The sequence below is a fragment of the Neomonachus schauinslandi genome, chromosome 1 (assembly GCF_002201575.2).
Source record: "Neomonachus schauinslandi chromosome 1, ASM220157v2, whole genome shotgun sequence".
Lineage (NCBI taxonomy): Eukaryota > Metazoa > Chordata > Mammalia > Carnivora > Phocidae > Neomonachus > Neomonachus schauinslandi.
In genome coordinates this window covers 147832710-147843922 of record NC_058403.1, presented here as the reverse complement: position 1 = coordinate 147843922, position 11213 = coordinate 147832710, and the positions used below count along the sequence as shown (strand labels likewise).

Sequence of the window (11213 nt, the reverse complement as noted above, 5' to 3'; positions counted from 1 at the left end):
CAGTGTAGGAGGGTTCCCCTTTCTCCGCATCCCCGCCAACATCTGTCATTTCCTGACTTGTTAATTTTAGCCATTCTGACTGGTGTGAGGTGGTATCTCATTGTGGTTTTTATTTGAATTTCCGTGATGGCTAGTGATGTTAAACGTTAGTCATTTGCATGTCTTTTTTGGAGAAATGTCTGTTCATGTCTTCTGCCCATTTCTTGATTGGATGATGATGATGATGATGATTTTGGGTATTGAGTTTGAGAAATTTTTTTTCCAGAATATTTCTTTTATTTATTTATTTACTTATTTATTTATTTATTTATAATTTTATTATGTTATGTTAGTCACCATACAATACATCATTGGTTTTTGATGTGGTGATCCACGATCCATTGTTTTCGTATAACACCCAGTGCTCCATGCAGTACGTGCCCTCCTTAATACCCATCACCGGGCTAACCAATACCCCCTCCCCCCTCCCCTCTAAAACCCTGTTTGTTTCTCAGAGTCCATAGTCTCTCACACCCAAAAAACAAATAATCAAGTCAAAAAGTGGGCAGAAGATATGAAAAGACACTTCTCTGAAGGAGATATAGAAATGGCTAAAGACACATGAAAAAATGTTCATCATCATTAGCCATCAGGGAAATCCAAATCAAAACCACATTGAGATACCACCTTATACCAGTTAGAATGGCAAAAATGGACAGAGAAAGAAACTGCCACAGCTTCTTAACTGGCTGCCTCCAATTCTGTCCTACTCCCGTCCCGTCTCTTCAATACATCTAGGATTTCAAAACTGTCAATCTGATTGTCACTCTTTTGCTTAAAAGCTTTCAAAACTGCTTAGCCCTTGCTCTCTGAGTAAAGGGTGAACCCCTGAGCTGGCTTCAAGGCCTTTTGTGATGACCCCATCTTACTGCTATAGTCTCTCACCACCCACCCTCCAGCTTCATCACATACACACATGTGCATGTGCACCCACACTCCCAAGTGTTCCACTGGATCATGTTCTCCTGTTCTCCTTTGCCTCCAGGCCTTTGTATGTGCTGTTCCCTCTACCTGTGGTACTCCATTCACTTTTTACCAAAGGATGAAACATTAATTCATCCTCTCGGCACAGACACTGCTTCCAATCCATGGCTCTTTTCCCACTCCCACAAGTCTGGGTTGGTTGTCTGAAGCAGATGCTGCTGTTGGCTGAATCTGTATGTCCCTGGGTCCTACCTGAGGCTTTCCCTGGCGACTTGATCACCCTCTTCCCTAATGCATGCCAAGTCAAAAACCCAGGAAAATGATTATGTCCGGAACCCAGCAGTCTGGAACCAATGAGGGACCAAAGTTGGTGTATAAATACTCTAGTGCCCTCACTCCATGGAGATTAAACTCCAACCACCTTCAGTGGTCACAGGCTTGATAATGAACCTTAATTGGCCACCTGCTCTTCCATGTATCCATTCTTCCCTCTCCTCTTGGTGCTTCCTGGGATCACTTCCTGAATAATCTACTTGTGCTCTAATGTCTCCGTGTTTCCTTTGGAGGGAACCCCCACTAAGACACTGCCTCTCCTCTGCTCTCCCATAGCGATCATCATGTCAGTAATCACATTGAATGGTAACTGCCTCCTTGTCAGTGTGTCTTCATCATTAGTTGTCTGTTTCATACATCTCATGTATCCCCAGTAGCTACCCCAGTGCCAAGCAGATAGTAAACATGGTCAACACCTCAAATAGATGCTTGTAAATAAATGGGTCATTGACTAGATACATGGATGTGGGGAAGTAGGCACAAATGGATAAATGGATAAATGAGTAAATGAATGAATGAATCCTTTCAATTAGACCGACAACTTGACCTGTTCCCCTAACAGTACTATAGTATCATTAATTTCTGGGCCAAGACTTGCCTTTTTTGTGGAATCTTCATCAGAATCTGATCCTGGAGGCTGGTCTTTCCCAGAGTCTCTCAAAAAAAAGGACTTTCTTTTCCTTTTACCAAAAAGCTTTCTCTTCTTTGGGGAAAAAGATGATGCTTCAAGGGAATTAAGTGAACTTCTGTCAATTCCCATGGCAACCAGAGCCTTAGAAAGTGAACAAAAGCAATTAATAAACAGATTATACCTCCCCATAAAATGCTGCAAATGACCCAAACTTTGCAAGTGTTCTCTCCTCTCTTCTGGAAGCATCATACCATTTAGATTGTTCATCATGTACTTGGAATACGCTAGCTTTGTTATTATTTATCAGAGGCACATATCCTGTTTGTTTACCCACAGAAATTGCAGCCTCAAAGGCAAGGTTAACTCTTTCATATCTCTATCACTAACTCTGAGCACAGAGTCCAGTATGTGCTAGGCACTCAATAAATATTAGTGCCTGATGATGCAGGTATTAGGCAGGATGGGCTCTCCACTGACGAATCTCTGTGGAGCATGAGAAAGAACATGTTCCTGAAATCTTAGAATGGGAAAATGATACCAAGGAAACAATGAGAATGGGCTATAAATATGACAGGAATTTCAAGAAGGGAAAGGTGATCTCAGCTATTGTCTTTAATGGTAGCCCAAACCCTGCCAAGCAAAGGCCCTGAACACATACATCTCCAGATTCCCATAAGAAATCCTGGACCAGAGCCTTAGTTTACATATATGTACATTTTATCCTCTAGCCAGCAGTCTGGGGTCTGTCCTAGAAGGCCCAGATTTCAGAAAATCTAGGGTTCCTGGTTCTTAAGAGCTCTGTGCCTGGACTTCATAGTGAGAGACAGCAGCAGAGCCAGTGTTCACAGGGCTTCAGTTCCCAGAAAAGCACCAGTAGACAAAGCTCTGAGACCAGGTCTCATGGCCTCTGCAGTACGCCCCCACCCAAGCAGACCCCACTATCTGACACTGCATGCCCTTACCTCCTTCTCCTCTTTCAGTAGCCGCTGGGCTTCCTGGAACATCTTCTCCTTGGCCTCTGTCTCAGCAGCTACATTTCTGTTCTGTTCCTCATAAGCCATGGTGACAACAGCCAGGGTTAAGTTAATCAGGTAGAAAGAGCCCAGGAAGATGACCACCACAAAGAAGAAAACTGAGTAGAGCCCTGAGGCACGCAAGGTCTGCAAAGGACAGAGCACACACTTGCCTCTAAAACCTTTTTCTACAGAGGGGGGACCGTCACCTCAAGCAGACATGATACAGTTGCAATCGGTCCTCCTCCTCGTCTATAGCCTCCCATCACCCAGGGACTCTTGATGCCCATCAGTGAGCAGAGGCCATCCTTATATTCCCACTTAAGACATGGTACTTTGTTATGACTTTCTCAAGGGTAGTTGCATTTTAGAATTTAAAAGACAGGAGAGAAAGGAATGCTTCATGAAAACTGAAGTGCTGGTGGTGGAATCCGGAGAGGGGTAACGTTTCTAGGAAGAGGAGATGGTTTTTTATGTTTCTAACAGAATATCTAAGGTAGAATTTAACAGTACAACTATTGAGGATGATAAACAGATGACAAAGGAGGAGGGTAGATGATAAGTTATGAATAAATGACAGAAAGATGAGTGATAGAGAGGTAGGAAGGAGTGGAGGGGGGAGGGTGGAAGGAGAGAGGGGGAAGGAGAACGAGAGAGAATAATTAGATAACCTGTTGATAAAGCTTCTCCCAGGAATCTTGGGTCATAAGCCGAAACATGGCAAGAAAAGACCAGCCAAAGTTGTCAAAATTGGTATAATTATAGTCAGGATTCCTTTTGGTGTGTGTGCATTGAAAATTTTCAGAACAGGCACTAGATGGAAACAACGGAACAGAGGAGGAATTACGTTCCCTGCAGGCCAGTTTCCCTCCCACCCCCCATCCAGCCCAGCCAAGGCACCAGCTCTTCTGAGGGCCACGGGCTCATAAGGGAAAGTTCTGGGTGCAGACTATTTATAGAGGGGCCATGCCCCACCTGCCAAGCCTTCCAGCCTATCCCTTACTGAGGGCACTCACTGACTCTTTTCAGATGGATTGATTAGTAAGCTCATATCAGCAGGTTTTCATTAAAAATTAAGTGCAGTGATACAGTGAACAATTAGTGGTAATAAAGGGCAAGAGAAACACATATGCACCAGTACACATCTTTTACAATACATATATGAGATTGTTCTTTGACTATTCTCTTGCGCCTTGCTTTTTTCATGGAACAATATAGCTTGGAGGTCTTTCCACACAAGCTATACAAGGAAATATTTCTTTTCATGTCTTATAGTTCTATGATTTATTTAATTGCTCTGCTAGTGGTGAAGATTTAGGGTTTCAGTTGTTAACAGTCTTTTGTTCTCATTACCATTTGGGTCTTATTTTACAAACAGTAGATCTCTTGCACATAGGTCTTTGCCCACATCACCAAAGCACACATCATTAAGTGCATCTATCAGATAATACTAAGGGTAGATACTTTCTTCATTTTTAATAAATATACTATTTTGATCAAAGTAATACATGCATGTGGTTTAAAAATCATGTGGCACCAAGCGGCTTGTAATGAAAACCATTCCATCATTCTTTAATTATCATTTACACACTGCCAAGTCAACAACTTTCAACTTTTTATGTCCATATCTTTAAAGATAACATTTATGCTGATATATACCAATTTTAGTCCTTGGTGATTAAGTTCCTGCTAAGATGAGAGTTAGCTCCTCAATATCCCATCCCACTTATCACTACTTATATCCCTCTTTTCAAAAAATACTGTGGCCTGTGTCAATGGCTCTCTGGGGTTGGATACATTTTTTCCTTGGCTCTTGTGTGTTGCTTTTTCCAAGTTTTACTTTCTCATTTCTGGAACAAATTTCAAGTGGCTTCTTAAGAAGACTGGGTGATCTTTGCATATGTGAGTATATCTTTATTCTACCTTCACAGCTGATTGATTGTTTGGCCAGAAGTAGAAATCTGATTTGAAAGTAATTTTTCCTTAGAAATATGAAGGCACTGTGCAGTTATTATCCTGTGTGGCTGTTGAGAATTCTGATGCCATTTTGATTTTTGTTCCTCTGTGGGTGACCTTTTACTCTTTGGTTTTAGAATCTTTTCCCCGAAAGTCCACAAAAATGCACTTGGCATGGACCTTCTTCACTCATTGTGTTGGGCACCTTGTGAGATGCTGAGGGACTTGCATCCTTAAGCTCAGGAAAATTCTCTGTATTGTGGCATTGCTAATTTTCTCCCTTTTGTTTTTTCTGTGCCCTATTTCAGGAATTTCTATTTAGTCAAAAGTTGGAACTTCTCGTTTGATATTTATTCTCATATTCTCTGTCTCTGTCTTTTGTTGCTACTTTCTGAACTATTTCCTCTACTTGACCTTTTAATTCTATTACTGATATTTTGTAATCATGTTACCAAAAAAAAAAAATCTTTCTTGCTTAGTGACTATTCCTTTTTCATAATGAGCTATTTTTGTTTTTATGCATATAATATCTCTCTTAATTCACTGAGGACCCTATTTAAAGTTTTAAAAGTCCTTTTTTGTTCTCTCTGAACTGTTGCTTTGTCCATGGTTCTTATGGCCTGAATGTTTGGGTCCTCCTGAAATTTTTGAGTTGCAGTCCTAATCTCCAATGTGATGCTGTTGGGAGGTGGGGCCTGTGGGTGGTGATTAGGGTGGGAGGGTGGAGCCCTCATAATGGGATTCACACCCTCATAAAAGAGACCCCAGAGAGCTTCCTTTCTGCCATGGGAGGACACAACAGAGAAGACTGCCACCTACAGCCAAAAAGAGGGCCCTCATTAGAACCCAACCAAGCTGGTGCCCTGATATTGGATATCCAGCCTCCGGAACTGTGAGAAATAAGTTTCTGTTGTTTATAAGTCACCCAGTCTACAGTATTTTGTATAGCTGCCTGAACTATGACAATGTTCATTTTTCCTGTTTCTTTATCTTGGCCCCCTTTATGCCAAAGACTTTCTTCAGCTATCTGGTGAGCCTGGGCTGTTCAGTCACATTTAATCAGAGGTCCTGACAAGTTGATTGGGAGTTTGCTTGGTGGGCAGAGTAGGACTCAGTGAGTGGTAGGCTTTGCGTTAGGGTGACTCAGAAGGAAGACATCCATTGTGCCTTCTTCCCCACCAGACCTCAGTGAAACCCTGTGAAGTCCCAGCACCCTTATTTTCCAGGAACCTATTGGGGCTGAACCTAACATACTTGATTTATCTTACTTCTTGGTCACCATTCAAGATATTAGCTTGTTTTGTCCAATATCCCCCTGTCTAGATATGCCTTCCTGTCAACATATACAGGTAATTAAGTCTCTCCTCCAGTGGTCCCATCTCGGCAAAAACTTCACCAGTCATTCACCCCAGAAGCAAGAGAAACACCTCTAACAGTTTTCTCCCAACACATCCACCACCCTCCCACACATACACTCGTGCACAGTGTACATGCCAACCCCCTTCTTCAAGTCACTATCTTGTTCTTTCTGTCTCCTAAATGTCTTTGGAATTCATCCATCCATTTCTCATCATCTCCACTGCACTGCTTTGTGACTTTCATCTGTATCAACCTAGTCTTCTAAGTGGCTGCCTTATCTGCTCTATGCATCCATTCTCCACATAGCAGCTGTAGTGACTTTTACAAACAACTAATCTGCTCAGGTCTTGTTTCCTTTGTGATCAATGTAAAAATCCTTGGCACTGATGGGCTACCAGGTCTTGCAGTGTTAGTTCTAGTCTCCTGCCTCTGCTTAATAAGCTGCTGGGCTTCTTACTGCCCCTGAGCTCATGCCCTCAGGCCCAAAGCCTCTCCCCTTACTATTCTATGGACTGAAATTGTTCACTCTATATCCTCACCTACCAGAACCTCCTACTCATGCTTTAGATCCACATTGTGGTCACCAGTCAGTTGGTTCTCAGGGAAGGAGGCAGCAAGTAAAGGCTGAAAACCAGGCCTGGGCCCTGGACAGACAGAGAGCTGCCTATGAAGGTGACCTTAGACCTGCCATCTCCTTGGAAACTACTGTGTTATGATCAATGGGGAAGGTCATGTACTAGGAGTTGGTCTTCTATAAAACTCCTAAGCTTTGAGACTACACCTAGACTAGAGAGCTATGATTGGTACACAAGCTTAGAGAGATGAGGACATGATAAGGACCAGTTAGAAGCCAAGGCTACTATGTCTATGTGTCCAAGTGGCCGACCCCACCTTGGATTTTGCCTACAGTAACTGTACTTACCCTGTGTGGGGTAAAGGAAGCACTGTATGTGACAGCTGTTGGTCCCCTCATTAAATGAAAGCACTGTGGATGCAGTGTGTCCTGTTGCAGATCATTTTAGAGAACTCAGTAAACCTTTTATTAGAATAAAGTCTATGATGTTTTGTGAGTTTGACTGAATCTGAACCTATGACGACCCAGGTGGCATTAGAGGACACTTCCCTCATTTTACAGACAGGGTTATACCCTCTGTTCAATTTCTCTCAGTACCTACATGTCTCTCTTAAAACACTCATCACACTTTCAAGGAGTCAAACACACTTTCTCTCCTTCCTGTGAGATGCCAGATTCAAGAGGAAAGTGATCTCTAGCTCATATTTGCATTCGTTGGGGCTACCACAGAATTTGGTATGCTATTAGCCTTTGATACATATTTGTTATTGAGGAACAAATTTAGCCTATTTTATCAGAGTGACTAGCATATTATCTTAATTTGAAATACACTAATTAAATCATCCTGAATTGAATTTCTCACCACAGAGAGCACTGATACTCTGGAAGAAAGAAGGGTATCCCTAAAGGGCCAGAGAGCTATGAGCCTCTAGGGTGAATGTGTATGAACACACATACAACTGTATATGAAATTAGAGGCAGTGGTGGTCAACACATGAGCAAACAGAGGAAGATGTTCAGATAGTCTTGCATCAGGTCCATGCCACTGGACAGGAAATAAGGACTCCATGGGGCTCTCAGTCATAATGTTCTTCCTACCCTTTGAAAGTCTTGAATACCCATTTCACAAAGTCAAAATATCCCATTTTCAGTAGGTTTCTTCAGCTATAAATTCAACATGACTTGGAGAAAGCTACTCTAAACACTTGGAAATAATTATTATAATATTAATTATAATTAAGTGTATAATTTTACTATTAATTTTTAAATTAATGAATTAATTTTATTATTAATAATTATAATAATGAATTATTAATAACTTAATAATGCATGTCTAAACTTGCCTAGACACATAAATAATCAGTACTGTTTGCCACATTATCCCAAAAGGTCCACTGGTACTGTGCTTGGGAGAAAAATGGAGATATGAACCTCTTACCTGTTACCCATCCAGATGCCACACATTCTGAATTCAGAGGAATTTTTCTTTTCAAAGCAATTGTCTGAGAAGGAAAGAATCATAAATTCAGATTAAAAAAACAAACCTGAAAGGAAAGACAATAGGAAATATGCCAGATTTGCTTGAAACGAAGGGTTTGGAATCCTCTGAAATGATCAAAGTGGATGGCCAGAGAGGAACCAGAGCCTAACCCCTCAGGAAGGAGTAAGAGAAAAGGAGGGAAAGGAAGAAGGAAGAAGGAGGAGGAGGAGCAAGCAGCGACACCACCATGCCCCTGAGGCCCCTCAGTGCATAGAACTGGAGCAGAGGCCATGCCCTGGGGAAAGTTGGACACAGACTCAGCCCAAGACAGTAATGGAGAGGGCTTAGCCACATGAGATCCCGGACACATGAAATTGCTGTAGGGTTGACTTCAGTGTGGAGAGGATGCAACAGGAAAAGAAGTGATATCATTGGAGAAAATACCCAAGGAGAAGGGCTGGGAAGTTGCTGGACAAATGCAGGCATTCTGAAGACTTCTGCAAAACATGACAAAGAATCAGGCAGATCCATAGGGGAAGAGATAGGAGCTGACACCACTTGTGTGGATGTGGCTGCAGGCTTTGCCTTCTCCATGGAAACCCAAAGAACGAGGCAGTGCTCTAAGAATGCATCTGTCTGCATGAGAACTCTGGATGGATGAAGTCATCCTTGCTCCTAAGAGACTCTGTAATGCAGATCTATAGATAGTATGAGTGATGACAATAAAAGTTAACCATGCACAGACCAAGATGTGAAAGGTGGAATATTTACCATCAGGGTTATCGATATTCCTACAGTCATTATGGAGACATCTCTGGTTCAGACTTCCCATGAAGAGCTGCTGACCTACCAGGGCGAAGATGCTGAGGCAAAAGAGAGTCAGGATCATCACGTCAACAAGCTTCTTCACAGAGCGCAGCAAGGCCCCAACAATGACCTTCAGACCTGGGGAGGAGAAGGACTGGTGTGGGGAGAAGCCCCCACTTGCACACACAGCAGACAAGGGCAAGGGTCAGGAAGGGAACAGCCAAGGCCTCAAATATCGCCTGGCTACAGGCTGGAATCAGAAACTGGCCTGGCCTAGGATTCTGATGCCATGGGTTCTGGTTCTAACTCTGCCTGAGAAGTTGTATGGCATTGAGTAGTCCAGCAGTCTAGAGCTCAGCCTCTTCATCCTGCCCTGTGTCTGCCACAGGGCTGCTCTGAAGAATTAGTGAGAAGACTTTGAGTAGAAACATCCCATGCAGACAACTTGATTACAGTTGTACAGACACCTCACAGCTGAGGATTTCATGCAGCACCAAGGCCAAAATGAGGCCACCCTAGAGGAGACAGACCTGTATTTAACATTCAGTAGTCATCACCTACTACAAGGTATGCAAGGTGCCATGAGACAGTGCTAAATTGGGGGGCAGGGAGCTAGAAGGAGGAGCTTTGTCTGGACCCAGATAATGAGAATATTCTAGGGAAAAAAAACTCAGATTACTACTTATAATAGGTTTTTTTAAAAAATTCAAGAAATATTTACTAAGCTCCTACTGTGTCCATGGCACACTGCTAGGCTGCCAAGATACAAAATAAGAAAGACATAACCTTGTGGTACAATGGTAAATGTTTAAAATCAGCTTTCTGGGGGTGCCAGGGTGGTGCAGTCAGTTAAGCCTCTGACTCTTGATTTCTGCTCAGGTCATGATCTGAGGGTCATGAGATCAAGCCGCATGTCGGGCTCTATACTCAGCACGGAGTCTGCTTGGGATTCTCTCTCTCTCTCCCTCTGCTCCTCCCCACCCCTGCTCTTTCTCTTTCTCTAAAATAAATAAGTCTTAAAAAAATAAGTCAGCTTTCTGTGTGGGAGAGGAGTGTGTGTGCAGAGAAAGTCCTATCTATAGCATTTACAGACTTCTTTGCTGAATTATGTAGTGTAGATCCCTTTTCTCCCTCCAGAGAGCCCTCTCACCCTGCTGGTTTCAAGCTAAACTACATGACATCCCTGGATGCAGAGCTGGAAAAGGACATGCACAATCTGCTGCTGAGGAGCCAGAACAAGTCAGCTCCAGTACACCACTGAGTCAGGGGCTCTGCTCTCAGCACAGCTGGAGAGATAAACAACCAGACATGTCTTACAATGTGTGAGATGGCACAAAGTGGCAACGTTTCAACTAATTGGTGTAAACCATGACTGGTAGACTTGAGAACAGAAAGCAACACCTAATGGGAGGCCATGCAGCAAATGACCCTTCCACAGTGTGATGCCACATAAGGAGGAGGCTTCAGGACAAGCTGGGACATTCACTGTATCCCCAGCTGCAGCCAAACAAGCAGATGCTTCAACCTCATCTACACCGGACTCTCATCTATAACAGCATGCTTGAGTCTTCTCCAAAGCAAGAGCATCTGGATGAAAGATGGCTCTGATTCCTGAATAATTTTTACAAAGTCCCTTAAATGATCCTACCTCACATCCTTACTTCCAAAAAGTATCCAAGGATCTCATGAGTTTCATGGGTCAAAATGGAGACTATGTTCACCCGCTTAGAGATGAAGAAGGAAACACTAGAGCTGCTAAGTGACTACCTGATGTATATATTACCCGTTGGAAACACAAGGCAAAAAGGCCCTAAATTTACCTGGAAAACCAAGGTCCACCTTGCAAAAGAGGAAGGAAAGGAGGAAAGGGACAAATTCTACATAAAGTGTCCTTGGCTGCCAGTTTATCACTATGTAGTTTTTTTTCTGAGGTTTCAAAAAATAACCCACTGCCTCTGTTTGAAAGGATCCAAATTGCTTAGAGTTTTGGTAGTGGAGCTAAGCATTGATAGAAGAGATTAGAAGGGAAGGGAAGAAGAAGGGGAGAGTGAAGGACTCCAGAGAGGGAATATCTTTTAGTAAAGATTTTTTAATGTA

General features: G+C 42.7%; 1 protein-coding gene across 1 annotated transcript in view; it reads right to left on the bottom strand.

The window, feature by feature from the left end:
• Positions 1-11213, bottom strand: part of SCN11A (sodium voltage-gated channel alpha subunit 11) — a 96778-nt gene that overhangs the window by 62837 nt on the left and 22728 nt on the right. Inside the window, exons 6-10 of the mRNA XM_021705863.1 lie at positions 9081-9254; positions 8268-8331; positions 3612-3753; positions 2890-3087; positions 1895-2068 (exon numbers count right to left, since the gene is read on the bottom strand). Coding sequence (XP_021561538.1) covers positions 1895-2068; positions 2890-3087; positions 3612-3753; positions 8268-8331; positions 9081-9254 — 752 coding nt within the window. The remainder of the gene's footprint in view (positions 1-1894; positions 2069-2889; positions 3088-3611; positions 3754-8267; positions 8332-9080; positions 9255-11213) is intronic.